The 22,919-nt window shown below is 37.9% G+C and overlaps 1 protein-coding gene across 1 annotated transcript; it reads right to left on the bottom strand.

Moving 5' to 3' along the window:
* Positions 1–8,764: 8,764 nt before the first annotated feature.
* On the bottom strand, positions 8,765–18,392 carry mims2 (mitochondrial inner membrane scaffold 2). The gene is made up of 3 exons (XM_008408449.3): positions 17,759–18,392; positions 12,386–12,576; positions 8,765–9,230 (listed from the first exon to the last, which is right to left on the bottom strand). The coding sequence occupies exons 1-3, from the start codon at positions 18,218–18,220 to the stop codon at positions 9,014–9,016; spliced, it is 870 nt and encodes a 289-aa protein (XP_008406671.2). The 5' UTR covers positions 18,221–18,392; the 3' UTR covers positions 8,765–9,013.
* Positions 18,393–22,919: the final 4,527 nt, after the last annotated feature.

Here is a 22,919-nt window from a genome sequence, read left to right as displayed (position 1 = left end):
TGTAATATTACTGAAATAAATGGACTTTTATTAAATTATATAAATTAAATTGTACGATAACACCATTGTTATAACCATGTACATCCACAACCACAGAATCAGTTAATCAAATGATGACCCAGATTCTTGTCTGAAGGTTAACTCTAAACTTTATTCACTGTAAAATAAGGTAGAAAGACAAACCTCTTCAGAATTCAGACTAAAAGTGGCTGTGCCAGTTTTGTCAGTTCATCAGTAGCCCCCAGTGTGTCGTTTTTCAGGAACTCATCGTGCTTGTGCTGCTGCGTTAAGCCAAGAAACTTTGTCAAACACCCAAACATCCTTGTATATGGTCAAGATATTTGAAGTAAGTAACTTTTAAAGCACGACTATTTCAACACTGAGACAAATGTGCACTCTGTTTTATTGTCATGATTTTTTCATTACTGTTATTTGGACTGAGCAATCAAAAAACCACGAGCTGACCTTAACTGACAGCCCACAGTTTACACCTACTCTACACACACTTCAATGTAAAGGGAAAAAAAAAATACTATTTCTGTTGAAAAGCTAAGAAAAATAATTCTACTCCAACAGACTCTACTCCAGATCTTCTGCATAAACTTAACATATTGTTAAGTTTATGTATGTTACTAAAATCCAGATATTTACCTGATCACTACCAATATACCTGCATTGTTTTTTTTACAGACAACAGGATTTGTTCTGAAGTGTGCTATTTGTCTGGTAAAAGCACAAACTGAGAGTGTGACGCATCTCTGTTTGCAGTTGTATCAGACTGTCAACCCTTACGTTTCTCAAAATGGCCTATCAGGAAGTCAGTCAGCAGCGTGACAAGTCAGCACATGGCCAAATAAAGAATGGTCACAGCACAGCCGGGTCCCGTCCATCATGAGGCATCACATTATTAACATCATTATTAAGTCTGCAGCCGCCGTTCCTCTTGCCAGCTGCCATTTTATATTTTACACTCTGATTAAAGCATAATAAAGCAGCAGTCGCCAAGTGACATGCAGCTTAATCTCACCGTAAACATCAGAAAAACAAAAGGCAACCTAATTATTGATTACAAGAATTCAACATGTAATGAAATTATGTGCAAGAGATACATAGAAAAAAACAATGATGGCATTACTTATGGATGGAAAAATCCATAATCCTTGTATGAGCATCTTAGCAAACAAAATTAAATTAAATGACAGAACTTTCATGTCAGTGCATGAAAGGTGGACTCGGGTTTTTTTCATAAAGTCTTCTTTCCCCATCACAGTACATCCTCAGTCGTGTCTTAATTACATTTACATTAAATGCAATTTTAGTCATTTTTTTATTTAAGTTGACATTCTACTTTTATGAATAAACAAAAACTGTCTGCTTTTGTTTATTCAAAAACAAAGTAGTGTCAAACTGTTTGTTTTTATTTAGTACTTTGATGATATTTTGGATTTTGAGTAAATCGTGGTCGAGAGCAAAGCAGGTATGGATACTCAAAATGTCACAAATGAAGGATATCTGTGCCCTATCTGGTGAATAATCAGTTTTGTGGTGTTATTTGTTCAACATTTAATACCTTGTGTTTCACAAACATCACATTGTCATAGTTTACATATTGTCTTTTTGTTTGACCGAGGTCGGAGTTGACTCAAGTTTTTGATGGTCCTTCCTTTTTGAATAGGTTTTGACAAAACTGTGACCCTAAAATGGAAGCGTGAACTGAAAACAGATTTATTTATTCCATTAAGTTTCACAAACCTATTCAGAAATGTTCTGCTGACGATAAATTAATTCAAGTCCTTGATCAGCTGACTAAAAATCGTACCGATAAATGACCTCACTCACACAAAAAGAACCAGACTGATGATTAATTTGTAGTCAAGTAAAAACAAGTAATTTTTAATTGGATAAGCTTCTTTTTTATTATTGTGTGGGTGGATAGTTTCCATTTTTAAAAAATAATTGTTAAGATAAGCCAGAAAGACTTCACATGACGATCTGACTCAGAAAAAAAAAAAAAAAACGTTTTCACTGAGGTTAGAAATAGGAGTCATCAAGAACTGCAAATCTTGTTCACAGCTGTTGGCAAACTGAGATGAATGGGTCTGCCTAACTACTCAGGAACAATGTTTAAAACAGAAAATGAATCCCGGTTTTGAATAAACGTGTTAAGCATTTGCCTACTGTCTGGTCAGCACTTATTCCCCTTAGCCGAAGAACGGAGGGGAAGGGGTTGTGTTGTGGAGCAGCGAGTGGCAAGAAATCAGGCACTCAGCAGCTCCACGATACCCCATTAGTCTTCATTTTCAGCAGGACATGCAACAGGGCCCTTATGTCTTAAAGAACAAACTAAAATTTATTGGGCTGGCTAGTTTGAGCTAATTGAAAGAAATTGTCTGTCTGCTTGCCTTCCATTAGGTTTACAGCATGTAGTGAGTCAGGGCTGGTTGATGATATGGGGCCCGAGCTTATTGCCCTCTGCTCATCACCCCGGCCCGGTTTCATGTTAATGGTTTGATCCATGCTCACCCTCCACTCAGCAGACAGTCTGAGCAGAGGGAATGATTCAAGGAGGAATTGTTTAGAAAGGATTTATGAGATTTGTTCATCATAAAGTGTGAGACAAACAGACTAAAATTGACAATGGCGGTTCAGCGATTGTTTAGCACTGAGTGTCTGTACTTGTTGTATCCTTTGTTCAGTTTTCTCCCAGAGCTCAAACAGTGATTAGGAATGATTATCTTTTATACAGTGAACCAGGACATTCCCCTATATAACTGATCTTCCTGGAAGTTGTTGTTAATTTCTCAACTTATCATCGGGTCTAAGTTTTTGGAGGGAAATTGTTTGGGTCTGCAAAACAGTTTACACATTACTTGAGACCGTCTCCTGAGGCTTTTTGGAGGGGATGCTAGGGAATGCTTTTTCAGGTTTTCTGGTACAAGTTCTCAGCTCAAAGTCAGGCTTGTTTCTTGTTATTGTTGGTCTCCTCCATAGTCTTGACTCCAACGTTTTTGGTCTTTCTGGACAGAAACTGAAGGTGTAGTTGTTGACGCAGGATGAAAAACCACATTTCCAGGTGTGTGAACGTCCACTATTATCTGCAATTAAAAACTGTTTACATTTCTTAGCGAACAGTTTCGGTTCTTAGTGAGATTTGATCGGGGAGTCACACCTTAATAAGAAAATAAAACTGTGATTGACTGGATCTGTAGCCAAGTAATATTTATGATAGGACACTAAATTTGCCACAACGGGTCACTCCGGCCCATTATTATGCTGGTCTGTAACCGTCCACCCCTTAAACTGCTTATAATACTATAATAATATGATAAATGAAATCATATTCATAAGAGGACAGTGAATTTGACACTATTGGCTCATTATTATGCAGGTCTGTGTAACTCTCTACCCTTATTCTGCTTAAAATGCAGTTCTCACATGTTCCCCAGACAGAAAATAATAATTAAAAAAACACACAACATTCACTAATGACCTTGAAGTTAAAGTTTATTCTTTTTATAAATGGGACAAGACATATTAATGAATTAATTGACATGTAAATACATGAGATTCTACTCTAGTCCTATTGGCAGGTTGATGTTTATTGAATACATACATTTTGCAACAAGTACTTAATTGCTTTTGTTTTCGCCCAAACCTCACAAGAAACACACTGAAAAATAAAAGTTATCATTTAAAATAGAATTTCAGGCATAAACCTTGAAATTAAATGTCCTTTTTTTTGCCTTAGTATTGTAGTTGGTAGACTTAGATCCAGAAAACACCTGCTGGTCATTTGTTGCGGTGAATCCAGTCTGCTTTAAAATCCCTGCAAAGATCACAGAGTTCCTTGCTGTGAAATGAGGGTGCTAAACCACCTGAGCTTCCTAAACTTGACCCCCAAGTAGGGTGTCTGGTTTAGGAACCAGATAGATGAGAACCTATGGTTTAGGGTCCTCAGGATAATCTATCCTGCTTGAAGACGATGTGACTCTTTTGGAGTATTTGGCCCTCTTAGCCAAATCACAACCTTCATATGCAACATCTGTGTGCTGATTTAAAGATAAAAACTGCAAATCCAGCAATTAAAATAAATAAATAAAATTGAAATTGAATGGATCAGAGAAAAAGTGAAAAATCTAATTATCTCTATATGTGTCTATATTTTTTATCTGCAGATCTGAAGTGAGTCATTCATGAAGCTCGGACTGTTTGACAAGTGTCAGACTGCTGGGTTAAACTTACAAACATAATCCACACCTGCAAAAAACCACTTTAACAACTCACACCTGCTGCCTCCGGTCTGTCGCTGCAGACTAGATAAACTCCCATTCTCTCCCTCAGCTCGGTTCTAATTACCAACATTTAGCAGCGGATATTCCAAATCCAGATTCACTGAGAATATATGGAGGCAGTGCACAAACGCTCAAATGCACACACACAAAAAAATAAAAATAAAATTAACACACGCATGTCTGGTGAGAAACTGACTGGCAGTGGTGTTTAAAATAATAAGATGCAGCTGTTGATCGTAGCGACTGTCTCCAGGTTTACTTCCCTGTGGCCTCGATGGCAGCAGAGGAACCGTGATGAAGGCAGACAGCTGACAGGTGCTCCAGGATGCTGCTGCCATCAGGTGCATCTGCTAAACTTAACTCCGAGACAGGAAGACATAGAAGAAGGGGGAAAAACAGCAAAGGAAGAAGGGAGGAGAGAGCGGGAGTTAGGGGGGAGAAAAGAGAGAGAGAGAAGAGAGAAGAGTGGCCAGAAAGAAAGACAAAGAGGGGGAAGGGTATAAAGATAAAAAAGGAGGCATATGTGTGTGCAGTGTGTGCTCCTTGAAACTTTACGCCTCAGCTCTGTGTAAAGAAATTCACAGGATTGCTTTGAAGGTGCGAGGCTGCGGGTGCCCCTTCGTCTAGACACTGACACTCTGAAGGGCTAACAAGTTTACTGAGCAGGTCAGGAGATGGAGAAGTAGAGCAGGGAAGAGAAAAAGGGGGAGATAATGGGCACGTGCAGGAAATGATGGAGAGGGGATGGGAAGGAGTAATAGGAATGATAAAAAATTAAATAAAGGAGGAGGGAAAGAAGGTGGTTTGTCAAGTAGCGAGTTTTAGTGTGTGCAAAGTATGTGTGTGTGGCTGAGGATAGGTATTTGCCATATGTTTATATTCTACTGCCTGTTTCAGCACTTTACAGCTACATGCCTTCCAGCTCTTGTCCAAAAACAAAAAAAAGAGAGAACGCGGCCAGGGTGCGAGTACACAGCTTTAACGTGACAATGGTTATGCTCTCTGTGTGTCTCTGCCTTCAATAAAAGGTGCACATCCCAGGCGCCTAGGCCGGGGTTTGAGCCCTTCATCAGAGAAAAGGCCGAGCACAGATCAAGTGTTCACGTTTTGACACAATGTGACTCGGGTCGAGCTAAATTTGACATTGAGTGTAACCGAGGAGGTGATCTTACAGACCTCTATTCTCTTGTATCTCCTGCTTTTTTTTTGGGGGGGGGGGACATTCCTAAGACGCAAATGTGTCTCGGTGAGCAGGGAGAAGAGTCTGACGGAGCCTGGCGCTTTGCAGGTAGCCTGACAGAGTGGCTCGGAGCACTGTCACCAATTTGTTCCTAGCCATGGGGGACATGCAGGGGATGGAGAGGCAGTGGCAGCTCCCTGTCCTCATCATGGCTAATGAGGCCTCGGCTTCTCCTACTTCCTCTGTGTGTGTGTACGCGTGTGTGTGTGTGTGTGACAGCAGTTTGTAGAGGTTTGTGTCAGAGTGCTGCCAAAGCTCCTCTTTCTTAAAAATTGTGGCTGGTATCTGACTCAGACCAGCGTGTACTCTTATATACAAGTCTTCTTTCTGAATAATTCAACTGATCAAGACACACACACACACGCACACACACACATACACACACAGCAAAGGAGGGAACAGGTCTTGTTCAAGGCAGCTACGATTCAATACGCAATTCAGAAACATCACACCAGCTGAGACTTTCTTTCTGGGTTGAATCATACAGTAAATGCTTAAGAAATCAAGACAAAGGAAACAGGGAGGCGCCTGCTGTGTTACCCGAAAGAAAACCTGCACAATGTATTATGATCTGAACCTTTCAGCAACAATCAGCCGACCTTTAACTTGCTTCTAAGTGTTACTCACTTGTCTGTTTTGCACAGAACTTTCTAATTTTATGATAGTATATTATGCTGTAATATGACAACATGTTGCCATATTTTATCTTCTTCTTTTTTTATTTTTGATAAATTTACATTTTATGTGAGTCTGCATGCTTCCATTTGACTTGCACTTTGCTGTTGGAACACCTGAATTTCCCCACAGAGGGACAATAAAGGATATTCTATTCTATTCTATTCTATTCTATTCTATTCTATTCCATGTGTTGAAGCCTTGAAATAAACACAGCTTTATTTGTAGGACAGGAGCTCCCCTGTGTGTTCAAAAGTCGGAAGCGCAGTGTTTTTCTTACTTTTGGTTATATCAAGAATTACTTTGGATCTTTCTTTAAAATGCAAAAGAAATGCAGAGGTAGATAAAGAAACAATTATAAAACAAATTCTATTTTAGTAACCTGCATTCTTATGTTTTGATGTCAGCTGTTTTTTTCTCCATAAGATGAAACTGACTCCTGACATTCATTTTCCAGAATTATATTATGATTGTTACTAAAAATGTAAAACAAACAAAAACAGGAAAGTGAAGATAATTTCTAAAGCAAACCACATCCAAAGAACTGCAACAATCCCTAATAATAAGACACAAAGGGGCTCATAAAATTTGCATCGTTGGCATCTTATGAGTATCTAATAGTCTGCAGCAGGAGTGGAGAGTACTGAAGAATATGTGGAAAGTCAAAAGGGTCAAAATTCTTCTGAATTTTGAATACCAAATGGTATATAATAATGTCCTCCATTTGTGCTTGCAAGTCAGAATTTACAAGATCCAGGTCATAACACTTAACTGGGTTTATTTTTTAAGTCTAATTTCCAACTTGGAAAGTTAAAGGTTAATTAATGTAATTGTTTATGTTGCAGGAATGAACACAGCTGATGGTTTATAGATCATCAATTTAGTGGTACACATAGATTGTGCATCAAAACATTGGTTTGTGAACATGTCTTTTTGTTTGAATGACCAGAATGCAGAAAAAACATGGTCATCTAATGCGCCACCTGGTGATCAAACAATGTCACAGCAGGTGAGAATCAAACGTGATTTATCTATTTTTAGAAAATGGGTCTGAAAAAAATAACTTGGTTTTGTACTACAAGCTTTAAGGCCAAATAAATAGAAACAAAACCTTTTTCTAATTTTATTTTGGTTTGACATTGAAATGAGAATACAAATCCTACCTGACCATGAATATGTAACTTGGCATTTTTCTCATTGTTTTGTCTTGTTCAGAATCAAGACAACAAAATCAAAGTACACACACAACCATGACCGATACCTTAAACCAGGGTAGCACAATGTTTTTGTTTCTGGGTTTTTTATGTGATTGCATTTTAAATTTACACTTTATTGGTAATTTCACCCTCTTGATCTTTTCATACATTGAAAGTTTTGACTGTCACTCACAGACAATTTAATTTAGATAGGGGTCAGATAGGAGGCATTTTGTAAGAGTCAACCATTCATAATTATTTATCTTAAAAAAAATGAAGACATTTGTTGCACAAAAAAGTGATACTCAATGGCTTTAGTATGGGTTTAGAACTGCAAAAAGTATCAAACTGACCCTTAACCAACCATGAACTTAAAACTAAACCTACAAAAAACGTGATTCATGCACAGCGTTAACAATCCTACTAACTTAACTTAAGGCATGCTCCTGTGTGGTAATGCAGGTTTTTTTTGTTTTGTTATTGTTACAGGTTACAGCATGTAAGTTGGGTCTGCTGTGGCCTTGTTTTCTTCATGAGATTGTTATATGCTATTTTACATCTGCCTCTAATTTCTTTTCTGTGGGTTTTTTTGACCAACATAGAAATGTTGACTAAAAACAATTTGATGTTTCCTGAAAAGCATCTTTAAACAGGCTTGGCCAATTATTAGACACTTTTATTTACATTTTTGTTTCCGTTGCTCACCAAAAGTAAAGAGCTTATGTAATTTAAATCAAGTATATTTAGCAACTTTAACACTTAACTCAATTAGTCATAAAATTTAAACAAGCTGAAAAACTCTTAATGGGCAAAACTGGGCTAAGAAGATGCTTATTGCATTGTGTGGGCTAAAGAAGAAATCAATAATAAGGATTTTGTTTGCCACATAGTTTTTATATTATAAATAAATAAAGTTTAATGCAATTATGCCAAAAACATAAGATATTTAATTTAATAGGATTCACTCGGGGATCGGTGTTGAGTCACTCCTTGGTTTATGGTACCTTATTTTTAAAAAACTGTATTTTTTTAAAAATGACATAAGGGTAAAAGAGGAAGCAAAAAAGATGACAATACCAGGGAGAAATTGTAAAGAAGTAAAGGGGTGGAAAGTTTAAACAGAGGAAACCTGAAGTATTCTGCTGACTCCCAAAACACCAGAATATAGCAGAGTCAGCTATTAGAGGAGAGTGGAAAAGAGATCAGCTTTTTCCTGTTTATATTCCCACTGGAAACTTTCTAACATTAACCCATTAAAACCCAACCAGAAAGTGTCTCAGTTCAGAAAAGGTCAAGACAGAAATCTGCCAGAGCTGAAAACGTAAAATACATGACTGCAAAAAAAAATAAATAAACAGACATTCTTTTCTCTCCTTTTATTTCAAGAACGAATAAATATTAAGACATAACATTGGACTTACTTTGCACAACCAAACAGATTCTGTTACAGCAATGCAGAAAATATTTTACCCGGTTTCACAAATGCAAAAAGAGGTTATGCTGTACTGAACAAAAGAGAAATTACGGGAAAAAATAATAAACACAAAAGCTTTGATTTTATGACCATTCAGGATGTCTGTTGTTTCATGAGGAAGAGAAGAGAAGAGTCATCAGGGTGCAGGTGTGGGCGGTTTAAAGAGTCCGGTCTTTCTGAAGTAGCGAACGATGAGAGGTACTGACACCACTGTGATGCTGATGCGAACTGGAGCAAAGAGCTTATGGACAGCGTAGGCAAGGACAAACGTGCTGGTTCCTGCTGCCATTTTAGATTGAACCAGCTCCTCACTGAAGCCCAGTTTGCACAGCAATGCCGTCATGTCGATGCCACTGCAGGGCCAAAACACACACAATCAGTTAGAAAGCACACATTTAAATTGGACCTATTATGCTTATTTTTAAACAGGTTAGCTTAGGGCTATGAGCTATAAAAACGTGTTCAGATGATGAGATTTCACCTCAGTTCTGCCTATTTTGAGCTCCTTTCAGAATGAGCTTTTAGGGATTCTTGTCACTTTAAATCTAAATAAGCCGCTGCAGGCCACGCCCCCAATGTCAAGTGTTTACGCTCACATATTATGCAAATGAGAATGGCTGCAAACAGATGTGAAGTTGTACAACTGTACGTCTTTGACCCTGAGTCAGACCCTAAAACAGAAGAAGTGGAACTTCCTGTACAACGATCAAGGACGCATCAAACGGTTTCTTAATAGGAAGCCAACAACAAAACACTTGTCTTTTTAAGCAGCCACTACACAGCGCATGAAGAGGTAGATGAAAACCATAGAAGTTGTGTTAATACTACCACAAGATGGCGACAATGCACTTACTGATGATGACTATGACACTAGATTAGGAGAACTGCTGGTGTCACATATAAAACACCAGCAGTATAAAGCGTTGCTGACAATAAACATAAAATTTGATGAAACATGATCTGTATTATATTTCAATAAAAAAATTGGCATTGTCTCACATTTTTTAAACGGCGCAATGAGACAAATACTTTAGCATGTTTCCTCCTGAGCAACCTAAAAATAAGTAAGAAAATGTATGTAGGCTGAGTTTTTTTCAATATGCAGTAAACGTTCAGCTTAAAGACTCAAGATGCAGAGTATAGCAATACTACATACAAATGCTGTTCTCAAAGGCATTAATCTTATTTTTGAGCTGCAGTAGTTGTGTGGTTTATGTGTCTCAGTCCTGATCACACAGTTAACGTTAGCTTTTGACATTCAACTAATTTATGGACTTTTACTAGTTCTGCATCTCTCCGACTTCATAAAACAGTTGTGGCCTTTATGCGTGAGCAGTTTGGAGAAATAAATATGTAAGGAATGTGGCTTCAAGCTTCCTCTGTCAATGCAGTCTTTCTCATGCTTCAACAGCGCAGCTAATCTCAGCAGCACACTGAACTCTGCTAAAAATGTGGATCCTTTTCACACCGTGGCAACTGTTCCCCCCGCCACATGCCAGGGCTCACAGTGATAATGCTTAAAGTCACTGTAAATTACAATGATAATCACCACTTACAGGAGGAAATCTCTCCAGCTTGTCACACTATGTTTTCCCAATCCCTCTGTTATGCGATCACACAGACAAGCTCAAACTATTTAGACTTGAACTCCTGCCAAAAGTAGGTGTGTTAGGTTAGTATGGTTTTCCATTGAGCAGCAGATGGCAGCGAAGCTCAAGGGATACTCAATGTTAAGCCTCGCACACCCTACACAGCAAAAACGCTGCAAAAATTACCATAGGTTCCTCATTTGATTAAGGCAGTGGTAGAATTTTAAAAAGAACGAGGCCAGTAATGTTTGTCATAAGAGCTATTTTTAGGTTCCCACTAAAACTAGGAAAATAGAATACCTCTCCCTGGTCCTAGTCCTTACACTGGCAAACTAGTTCAGAGAATTTCATACTTTTGTTAGTTTATAAACCATTGAAAATCTGTTGTTCTTGTATAAGCCATCCAGACCACTAGATCATCTGGTTCAAGTCTCCTCTGCATCTTCAGAGTGACAACCAAATATGGGGAAGCAGAATTCAAGAATTCAGTTTTTATGTTCCTCTAATCTGGAACAAACATCCAGAAAACTGCAAAAACACTTTACATAAAGGCTAAAAGTCTATTTATTTATTGCCTTCTAAAAACAACTGCAAGATCATCTGTTTTCAACTTTTCATCACTTTCCTTCATTTTGCCACTGCAATTCAATTGTTTTTTGCTTGTTTGTTGTTTTGTGTTTTCATCATGTAAAGTACTTTGAATTGCCATACTGCTGAAATGTGCAATGCAAAGGGAAGGCCACATTGTTTGCATTATGCCAATTGTATTTGCATTCTCTGGGTAGGTGGAGCCCCCAAATTTAATGAATTAAAATTACTGACAAGTTTTACTTTTTCATAATTACAGCTGAAACATATGTGAATCAGGGCAGCTTTACTGAGAAACCCACCAAATTAAAATACAGTTAATGTGAACAATGGTACAAAAAGAGAACTAAAGAGATGTAAATAAGATGGGAAAGGCCAGAATGCAAATTATCCAGGATGACACAGTTCATGTTAGGTGGTGAACTAATATAGAAACATGAATTTGTTTGGTTGTGATGAAGAACTAGTTCTTGTAAGGTTGAACTTGCACACTTTTCATTGCAGTGAAAGAAATATTTCAAACCTCAAGACTGACATATTTCTCCTTCACAGTTTTCTACGGATAATAATGGCCTAAAACATTTTTTGTTAAAAGTGATTTTTGCAAAAAAAAAAAGAAAAAAAGATTATAAAAAATTACCATCTCTTTATTGGCAAATTTTTATTTAAGTAAGGCAAAAACCTGGGCCATAATTTAGGAAAATGATATTGAATATTGAATACTCTCTGAGAGCTATTATCTATTGATATTGATCACATATCTATCTAAGGTTTTGGGACTCTACCAAATCACTGTAAGAGTCATTATTGACAAATTTACGAAACAAGATTACTCCAAGAGAGCATTAACAACTCATACAGAAGGTCAGAGGAGAACTCACACTTCATGAAAAATGTGTGCTTGATACTTCTGGTAATTACAGAAAAATAAATCACACAGAAAGTGTTTCTGTTGGTATGCATATTGTTTCTGGTCCACTATGATGTGACATTAAACTGGCCATTCATGCTCAAAAACCACCTCTGTGGATAGATTAAAACAACTCCAGAAAGAAGAGTTGGCTAAAAATCCTCATTCCTACGACAATGTCAAAGACTTAAACCAATTATTAGGTCTCACACAGGACCAGGTTGGTTTGGAGAGATTTTCTTTTATATACTATTTTTACAGAAATTATAATTTGAAAACAGCATTTTAATTAACCTTTGTGATGGCACTGTAAAGTGGCTCTTGAGCGCTTTTAAGGTGAATTTCTCTAAGGGAGAAATTCACCTACATGAGCTGCATTAGATTTCTGCTGCGTTAGATTTCTAGAAGTCAGTCATGTTACCTGGATATAAGGAGATAGAACATTCCCAGAGACATGAGAGATATTCCAATATGAAAGGAAACTCCCACTGCTCCATATTCTTTAAAGACTTTTTTTAGCTGCTGGGTTTTGTTGGGTTTTTCTTCCTCTGGATCCGGTGTGCTTACGTGGTCTTTTTCTGTGCTTGAGGTAGAGGAAGCTTCCTGGAGACCCTGAACAAAAGGGGGGAAAAAAAGTGGGAGTTAAAAAGGAAGTAAAAAGTAAAATTTCATAGTTAGACAGGGTTGGAGGACACATAAAGTTGAAAGAAATTTGTTAAACTGGTGTTTTTCTGTGCTGTGAATGTGTGCGAACAAAGCCTGGGCTTTAATGAGCTTCCCTGTTAATGGAGCAGAAGAGTCAGCTGATTAAACACATTCTGCTGCTGCTGTGTGCTTTAGCTAATTCACATCACCACACACCCTGTCACACTCATTAAATGCGTCTCCCACACACACAAAAAGCCTCTCATCAGCACAAAAGCACGCAGATGACTCTGGCAGTGACCTCCCGACACAAGCGCCACACCATCTGCAGACGTCTGACACATCGCCGGAACGTGACGGGTCGCTGCGGAGCGAGGCGGGTTACCGCGGAGCGAGTGTGGGGCAGATTAGTGAACCAACATCACACAAAAGGGTCTCAACAAGCGACAGCCTGCTTCAAAGCGCCGAGAAAGCCTGTCAGTTGCCAGACATCGTCATCTGTCGGACAAAAGTCACATGAGCTGCGTTTTACAACTGCAGTCATAAAGTAAGAGAACCAGTGCAACAAGATTCAAGGAGTTGAGGAAATGCCACGATAGAGTTGAACCCAGACAAATCGAAGCAAATCTCATTGAGCATTGAACTTGAAGTTTTCTTTTTGGATTTGGTTTGGAATAAAGATATCGGTAACAAAGTAAACATTAAGGCTCTTTGGAAAAATAAACATAGCATGTTAAGTAGATTTGATTGATAGGATTAATAGGTCTGGATAAAATGCTTTGTTTACAGGAAATGGCAACTATGAAATTAAACGAGGGTGAAGAAAGTTGTCATCCAACTTTATTCTGCAGTAATAAAGCTTCAAACTGCTTGCATCATATAAAAGTGACGTATGTTCAGAAAGGGACAAACTATGAATAAAGCAGTGTGACTAAGTGTGAGAATGCCACACATGCTTTTCCTCATGTTGTGAGGAAAAGCATGCCATAAAACTTCTTCAAGTTTTTATGTTTTACCTTTAATTCATCTACTATCTTTCGTTTGAGCTGTCAGGACGTAAGTGTAGCTGAAATAAGGCAGCTTGCTTGGCAATAATACATCTTATCTGGGTGTTTTATTTTTAAGGCATACTATAAAAGTTACCCTGTGTAAAGATGAAACATGATTCTGAGTGAAAACAGGAAATGCCTCTGCTCTATTTTCAGGCCAACAGTGGACTGTGTGCTGTTGAAGCTGAACAAGCTCTCACTGAACTGTAGTAGCTGCAGTCTTTTAAAAGCTCATAAAACACTAAAATAATGGCAGTGAACTAGAGACGCTGAGGCAGATCAAACGTAACACGTACACGATCAACACTCTGATCATGTGGTGTGAATTTGTAAGCAGCTCTTCCAAACTGCATTTCCATGGGCAAATTGCTGGATTAGTCTGGTTCAAAGGTGATCAAAGGAGGGCGGATTAGACAGAGAAATGGGGGTCAGGAGATTATGACTGTGGTAAAGTAGGTTTCTCAAGGCTCGTCATCATTTGAGGCAGTCTTTAAGCACAGAGACATCGAGGTGAGATGCTGTCAGCAGCTCCAATGTCATACCGCCACTCCTCTCTTCCAACATTTTCCTTTACGATAACTCTCATCCTCACAGAGAGGTTCATCAGAGACTGGCTCCACAATGTGGGAGTGGACAGAATGAAATGGTCTAATGTCCTTATTTTAATCCCACAGAAACATTGTGGGAGGAGTTCAGATATGCTGTTCAGGGCTGAGTGAAGACATTCCCTGTAAACTGAGTCTTCAAGTTCAAACTTTTCAAACTCTTTTTCCTTAATGCTGACCATTTTTTCTTGTTTGTTTAGACTCAATCAAACCATTTATCTAATTCAGGAAGAGCAGAGCAATAACAAAGAAACCAGCTGATCTTTTGTTTTGGCTACTTATTTGTCTTGTTAAATTTTGGCCCAAGATTCTGGATGAAGCTACAGCCTTGGCCACATTTTCATCAATAGACAATGGAGGAATCCAGAGGGGGTGAGGGATCAGGGCCCTTTTTCTTGCTGTTCAGCACTTAGACAGGCCGAGCTAAAAGTAAAGGCGGGCACCACCGTGGGGAGGGTCATGTGAGCGAGCAGCTCACGGGAGCTGTGCCAGGAAGGTTGTATAGGACAAGAACAGTGGGACTGCTGTGTCTGATAACAGCTTTTCACTGCCATGAAAACACATGCAAAGTCACAGTGGCATGCAAACAGGGACAAAGACGCACTCAAGCTCTGAATAAACACACACAGAGCGGGAGGGAAGTGGTGATTCTCCCAGTCGGGCTTCTGAGTCTCCAGAAAATGAAAACTCTGATTTACCTTACAGTGAACTTTATAGATTTTTCAAGTGCAGGTCAGTTCTGGGCAGCTCATCTTTCTCTTGACTATAACAGAGTCATTGAAATGCTGCAGACTGTGAAATTCACTGTCCAGTATGCATCCTAATTTATTAAAAATTTGTACTTCTTAATTCGGGAAATTATTTGACCAGTTGAAAACTCAATTTACTTTTCAGAATCTAGTTAAACATAAGCTTCTTTTTCATTATCCTGCAGAAGTCTCTTGTCTCTTGACTTTCGTTCAACATTTAGTCATGCAAAGTGCGCAAACTTTAAAGTAATTAATTAAAATTTTATTTTACAGAGTACATAACACTGAAGTTAAAGGAAAAGGAAACTTTTTTTTACAAATAAAAATTTGAAAACTGTGCTGTATCCAGTTGATACTTTTAGGCTCACCTTTTGTTGCAGAAAATTAATGACTTTCAGTTTAAAACCTAAAACTACCCATACAATAACATTTTGTTATAACTTTAATAACATTCTATCTTTATGTACAATGGCTAACCTTATGATTTTACTTAAATGTCCATTAACTGCAGGACTTTTACTTGTTGGGAGTAAACTGGATGATTTCAACCACTCCTATTTGAGCCTTATCTCTAATGAACCTTTGACATTTTAGTGCTGTGGTTCGTCAGTAAGTTGAGATAGTAAAATGTTGCTCCAAAGTCCAAGCCCTGTTCATGTCCAGAAGCAGCTCTACCAACATTTATGTATATATATTTTTAGGATTTAAACTTTTTTGATCTAAATCAGGTGTCCTGTTTCCTAATGTTGATTTGTTTCCTGATGTTTATTTTAGTTTTGTTGGATATTAACAAGTTGTAAATAAACTTGAAAATTGCTCAAAATCTAAGCTAACACAATTAGATTGCTTCATCTGCCAAATTCAAGTTGTTACACAATATTCAGTATTGTGCAAAATTTTAACCAACCTTAATTTCTTCATACATTGAGGTGGCCCTGTTTTCCTTTACAGAATGATTTTTTTTACCCAGCAACAGTGGATCTACTTAATTATGAATAAAGTTACCTCGAGAATTATTTTCTATAGCTATTTGAGAGGATTACTCAACCACTCCTATTTTTATTTATTTTACAATATAACAAACAAAAATGTAAATATAGCCAGCTAATTTCAATAATGATATTATTAAGATATAGTCTTTGTTAATTACATTGTTATGTTTTAATTGTGAGTCAAAAATGAAATTCAAATTCAGGTAACTACAAACTTATACTAGTAGGTGACTTACTTGAAAATAATAATAATAAAAGGGGAGGAGAAAATGACAGTCTTTAGTTGATTATCCCAAAAGAGCTGATGTATTCTTCTTGAATTTAATATATAGTTTTCTAGATTAACCAGTTTAGACTTTATTTTTTAAGATATGACTAAAGTAATGAACTTGTGACAAGATGCGGTGAACAAAAGCTGAAAGAAATAGAGCATACATGCTCTATTTATATATATGCTCTATTGTATACATGCAAACATGTATACATGTTTGCAACACTAGTTCAGCTCTTAGACTCTATAACCTTTTGACGACTAAATGTTTCCACAACAAAATTACTGAAAAATCAAATAAGTTCCATTTTAAGGCAGCTTTTTTTTTTCACTGTAATACTTGAAGGTCAAAATAAGTGATTTCTGCAGCTTCTGTTTGGGCTGTGGTTACATTTTATGCACACTTAGTCTTTTAGCAAGGTCATCGGGTAAGTCTGCATTTCACTCTGTAGATGCTTGAGGAAAACTTTAATTTCTGCCCCTCCTCCCCAACTCTGCTAATACTGTAGTAATTGCAACTGGCTAATCAGATTAAATGTATAAAACCTTGAACTGGCTCTAGACCAAGAACCACATAAGGCCAGGCATGTCATTTTTGGCACAATTATTTAAAAGCTTCTAATTCATTAACAAAGCTGGTATTTTAATCAAAACCCATTGTCTGGAGAAATTACTCGTTTACTATAAATTATTTTTTCCAAACATTTTTTAAAAATGGTAAAAGTGATTAATCCTGTTGAGTGTCCCAAGAGTGATTAAATGATTTTTAAAAAATCATTAAATGGTATCTTCTTATTCATGTTAATTAAATTAACTGAAATGTTTTAATGTATTGAATATGAAAAGGATATTAAAAAGTATTTGTTAGAAATATCCATTCTTAATATCAACATTTCTGACAATTTTGTGTATCAGGCTTAAAATGGTTAAAAGACAGCAAGAAAGTCTGGATTCTTAACACTGAAAGAAATGAGGGATACTTCACTTATAAAGCTCTGATCTAATGCATTACCTCAGACCTGTGTGGTAATATTTGTTGTATCCTATGAACACATCGAAAGTGTATTTTTATTGCCCCTTTTGTTGACTCACCAATAAAAGCCACGTGTCAAGGAGCGAAGTGTTTTACTTAGCAGTAGGCTGGTTTTAACCATGATGACTCACTCTTAATAAAACCCCATCAGAGCTGTCAGAGTGTGGGGTTTTTTTCTGTCTAAATCGTTCAGGCACTTGTGTAGCACCGAGCATGTGTTTTTCTTGTAGTGCAGGCACATTAATAACATATGCACAATAGAGAGAGTTGTATAACAAGCCTGCTCGGTTACATGAGGGCTGCCTCCGGGGAGCCGAGGGCGCCACAGCCTTCCTGCTTTCTGAATATTTTATGGTAAAGTTATGAATCCTCTCAGCAGAGGGACAGAGAAACCAGGCTGCATGTGAACCCGTTTGGTCCCACTTGAGTTAAACAAACACTATTAATTACCGCTTTGCTGCTGTCAGTATGCTCCTCGCTCCTCTTCGCGGCAGCACTGGAGGAGGCAGCTCTGGTCTGCATGCTTCTGCTGCCCGTGTTACCTGTAAACAAAGCGGCGCCCTTCGTGTACCCTCCGAGCCTTGTGTTTGAGAATTCACCGCCCACTCGGTGCACGCTTCTGGATAAATTCACAGCCACGGCTGCAACCCGGTCCAATAGACCCCACTCTGTTATTATCATACAAGCGGACGTGTCCCAGTTCTGGACGGGCTCAGGTTTTTGGTGTGCCCGCTTTGCCTGGAGCCCGCCGGCGGACGCGCTGAGGAAGCGGAGCCGCTGAAACGTGTGGCCTGTCCCGCCTGTCAGAGAGGAGTCCCCCCGTCCGGTTGCTTTGACCAGAAACGAGCCCGGACGTTTGAAAACCTGGTCCAGAGCCGCTGCTGTCAGTCTCTCCGTACGGCACAAAAACATTGTCGGTGCGCCTCCTAAGACGAGTGTAGAGTTTCTAGAAAATTAAATAAAGCGAGTTAATCAAACCGAACAACTAATTATGAGAGTGGGTGGCGGTAAACATGCTGCCCTGTGCCCTCTGGTGTCCCCCCTGAGGTCTTCTTGTTGTCCGATTAATGCCGACAGCCAATCCGGACTGACGCGCAACCGCAGATAGTAAAAACTTGAGAGAAGGGAGGGGGTATTTAAAGGCATAACCATATTTATCTAATAGAGTTACATCATGATCTGAACATCAAAATGAGAGCAGTTAATGCTATTTTTACGTAATGCAAACACATTTAAATCAGCTCCAGGTGTCCACCATGGCCATTTACTAGTTTGAAAGAACTTTAGTACAGTCGGGAAGCATAGTTTTATTTACATAAAACTATTTAAATAGTTTTATTTACATAGAAAAACAAGCAAGAAAAGCAAGCAAACGGCTAAGTAAATATTTAAGGAGTCCATAAGTCATCATTTATTTGCATCACAGCAGTCATCTATCAGTGATCCAGAGGAAGGGTTCTGCATTTAAATGATCCCAAATCCGACCTGGTCCGGATCTGGCATTCTGCTGGCACCTCTGGCAAACCTCTGGCACTGCAAATTGGATGTCAACCAGACTCGGTTCAGATGGCACAGTTCACATGAGGCATGGCACACCTGGGCCAGATCTGTCCATTACGAAAGTATGACAATTCATTTTCTCATAAGTCTAAAAGCAGGGAAAATATTAAGAAATATATGTATGATTACCAGGCGAAAGAACTTATAACCAAAAGAATAATATGGCAGGTTTAGCAATATAACATTTACATTTTAAGTTTAAATTATTGTATTTATTGGCAGTTGCCTTCCATCAGAGATTACAAATCATTTTAGGAAATCAGTTCTTAAACGATGTTCTACAAAAAAAAAAGAAAAATTATAATCAATATAATAATGTTTTTTTTATTTATTACTCTAGCCGTTGCTTTTTGTGTATCTAAATTGTATATATGTCTACTGAATGTAAAAATATTTTTTGTTGTTTTAATTCTAATGTCTAAATATAAGAATATTTTAAATGGAAATGATCGCTGTCTCGTGCGTGACAAATTGCAGGCTTTAGCTCCGTCTCCATAGTAACGGACTCCTGAGCCGATCATTGAGTGTGACTGTAGCATTCCTTGTGATGACGGACTCCATGTAAACAGTGTTTTACCTGAGCTAAGGAGGAAACACTTAGTCTTAATTTTTGGACACATGTCCTGTGATGTGATGGAAGTAAACTAATAGTTTGGCCATGATGATTTTTGTCATCATCCCCGCTGTGAAGTAGGAGAGTGGCAGCAACATTTTGTGTGTTTTGCAGTTGGAGGGACTGGTAGGCTTCATAAAAACACGGAATTATGAGAAAAGAACATTTTGAGAAAATATAAAAACAACAAAGTGTCTTCCAAACAGATCATTCTTAATCATTCTGCCAAAATAAATGAAAACTGGTGTGAAGTACAACAAAGTCAATGTTTAGGAGAGGCCACAATAACCATTGATTACGACCCTATAAAAAAAACTTAAAGGCAGAGGTGAAATATGAGCAAAGCAGCCTACAAACCTGGGTTAGTTACACCGGTGATGTCAGGAAGGGTGGACCAAATTTCCAGGAAACAGTTCGAAGCTTGTGGAGGAAAACCCAAAACGTTTGACCCAAGTCATACATTTAAAAAGCAGTTTTGTCAAAGGAAATGCATTTAAGCTTGAAGAAGTTTTACAAAAGAATCTCTAAGATATTTGTTTTGATTATTATTTAGCAAAAGGATTTAACATTTACCAAATTGCAGTAAATATGGTAAATCTAATTGGCATAAAACAAATAAACAAAAAACAAAGTGTTTCTCTTTTTTAATGAGAGACAGTGAGGAAAAATGTTATGAATCACTCTATTCACAAAACCACCTGATTTCAGTTCTCTGGCAGAGATTACTACTTTGAAAATGAAAAACAAAAACATTAAAAAAGCAGCTTTTTGAAATAATCATTGTCCAAGCAGACCAAAACATTCAGACCTATTTACTATAAACGATTATGTTGATATAGGTTGTGTCATGGGGGGAAAAAGTAGGTGGGAGATCACAAAGTGGATGCTTGTTATCCCTGCACACAGTGTGCTGTTGCATGACTTATCTCTTTTATGCAGCCTCATTGTCTGCAGTTATCTAAGCTTTGAGATGCAGTGTCTCAATTAGATAAAACTGCAGGGGAATCTACACACAGGATAAGAAATTTAACTGAATGTACAGATCACACAAATCGCATTCTGAGGGAGACTTTAGAGAAAACAAACATCCCTTTATGTTCTCCTAATTGTGCAAAACTGGCAGAAACTTAAACCTTTTAAAGAAGGCCTCCTTTCAAGGAAGTGGTGGGATGGACCAGATAACTTCAGCTCCACAATCTATCACAGTTCACTTCCGTTATTGTTTTTATGTTATCAAAGCATGCTGATGCATGTATAAATACGACAGTTAGTCATGTGATGAGTCTGACTGGTTTCTCTGACATTTGAAACATTTCATAAATTATGCGCTTCTGCATGTGAATGATGTGAAAGTCAGAATGAAAAGTGATAGTGAGTAGGAGGTGATATAAAAAGGGTGGGTTGTTGGCAAACAGCTATCAAAAACGTGTCAAAGCAGTGGAGCCCTTAACGTTACTTCAGCAAAGCCACAAAATCAGCTTTTGTACAGGGTTCAAAACTGCTACTAGTTTTAACTATTTCAGGTGGATGCAATGTTAAAAAAACAACCTGTCTCAGAGCAAGCAATGTTATTTTATATATAACTGAAACGCTGGAATGAGGATTAGAATTGGGGTTGAAAGGAGGTTTGTAATTCGTTTTGGATGGATGTTTTGAAGGAGGGTTGGAAGTAGGTTTGAGATTAGGTTTGGAAGGAAACAGGGCTAACACATATAGCGTGTTCTCCATTGTCAAGTTTCACTCTTTCTCGTCTAATTCTAGCTAAGTTGGGTGTGTATCCACAAGCAAAATGTTTATGGAGAAGAACATGGAGGAGAATGTGGGAATATGAGCAGCCCGTGAGCTGTGGTCAATGCCCCAATGATGGAATTTGCAGAGTTTTCTTAAAATCTCTTAGCATATTTGTTTGCTGCCCGATCCAGTTGACACTCTTCTTTCACTATTGAACAAGACAAGGTATTGTTCATACATACAATACCTTGCCTTCAAGACAAAGTATTGAAGACAATACTCCCCAGTTTTGGCTCCTCCCTCTTTTTCCTCTCAATCCAGCTTTGATCCCAACCTGTGAAGAGCATTTCTGAAGCACAACTAAACAGAGCCTGTATACTAGCACATTCAGGTTGGGGAGGAGGGCCAGTTCGTGTTTTGGAATAGTATTTTTATTTTATTTTTTTCTCAGTTTATAAGTCAGAACCTTGAGAACCTTGTCTTCAAGACAGTACCTGGGTATATCAATTTGCAGCTTGCCACCTTGCCTACTACTACAGTCTTATCACGGATTGTAAATGGTGATTAAGATGTTGTTGACGGAAAATTCATGGGTTTTATCAATAAATGCAATCAAATCATTTGCATTTCAATAAACAGGGAAGTACTGTGCAGTGTCTGAAAATAATGCGCAGTAACCATGGCTGACCCCCCAGTCATACATGGTCACTGACTACGGTGTTGCAAGGGAGCTCCCTTAGGGACCTTTATAACATTCATTGAAAGCAACCTGCAAGTCAAATACTGAAGAGAAGTGAGTAGCTGATGTGTCAACATGTGACTTAGAGGAAACCTGACCAAGCATCCATATATGACTAGTAGGGAGTAAGAATGTGTTGTGTAAGAACTGATTAATGCTACGCCAATAGAGAAAGGGCTTTAGTACATTGGAAATGGCCAGTTAAATAATTGAAAATGTCTCAATTTTACAGTGTACTGCAATCATGTTTTGAAAATTATATAGACAAAAGTGACCACAGCTTGCACACACTGAGTTGTCAAATGAAAAGAGACTAACAGTAAATTGAAAGTAAATATTTTGGAGAGAAGAGGCAGGCATGCAGGAAATGGCCGCAGATCAGGAATTGAACCTTAGACAACCACATTGAGGACTATAACCTCTGCACATGTTGCACATTCTGCACCAGCTGATCCACACAGCATCCTCTGCTTGGTAATACTGTTAATGGTGGGAAGCTCATTTGGTAAAATCCAGACCTAAAAATTACACTGTGTTCCTTCTGACAATAAAGTTCAACTTTAATAAATCTCCTCACGTATAGCGAAGGCTGATGTTAAAAACATTGTGAGAATAATGTCACATCTGTCTTAGTCATAGTTATTTTAACTACAACTGCATTATATTTAGGTTTTTCTCAAGGATAATTTAAGCAGTCCACTGTTCTCCAATTTTACTCTCAAGGTTTTATAAGTTCTTCTTTATTTCCCACTGAACTGTGTTATGTGGTCGCAGTCTTGTTAATCCTCTGCCTGGCAGGTTTCATAACTCTTTCACAGTAACATTCATCCTCATCCAACCTTCTGTTTTCTTGTTGTTTCTTTTTTACCAATTTTGCAGAGTAATAATGTTTAAGATACAAATGTGATAAGGAAAAGAAAACAACATCTTTCAAAAAACCACATTTTTTGAATAATTTGTAAACACCA

Source organism: Poecilia reticulata, chromosome 5, assembly GCF_904066995.2.
Source record: "Poecilia reticulata chromosome 5, P_reticulata-male-v2, whole genome shotgun sequence".
In the NCBI taxonomy this organism is placed as follows: Eukaryota; Metazoa; Chordata; class Actinopteri; order Cyprinodontiformes; family Poeciliidae; genus Poecilia; species Poecilia reticulata.
The sequence above is the reverse complement of the archived record's forward strand: the minus strand, read 5'-3'. Positions and strand labels throughout refer to the sequence as shown.

Bases quoted from the DNA above. Each gene is read 5' to 3' on its own strand.
- mims2 (XM_008408449.3), bottom strand. From the start codon at position 18,220: ATGTTTTTGTGCCGTACGGAGAGACTGACAGCAGCGGCTCTGGACCAG. The intron at 12,577-17,758 runs GTAATTAATAGT...CCTTTTGTTCAG, and splicing joins ATACTGACAGCAGCAAAGCG to GGTCTCCAGGAAGCTTCCTC. The intron at 9,231-12,385 runs GTAACATGACTG...TTGGCCCTGCAG, and splicing joins TTCTATCTCCTTATATCCAG to TGGCATCGACATGACGGCAT.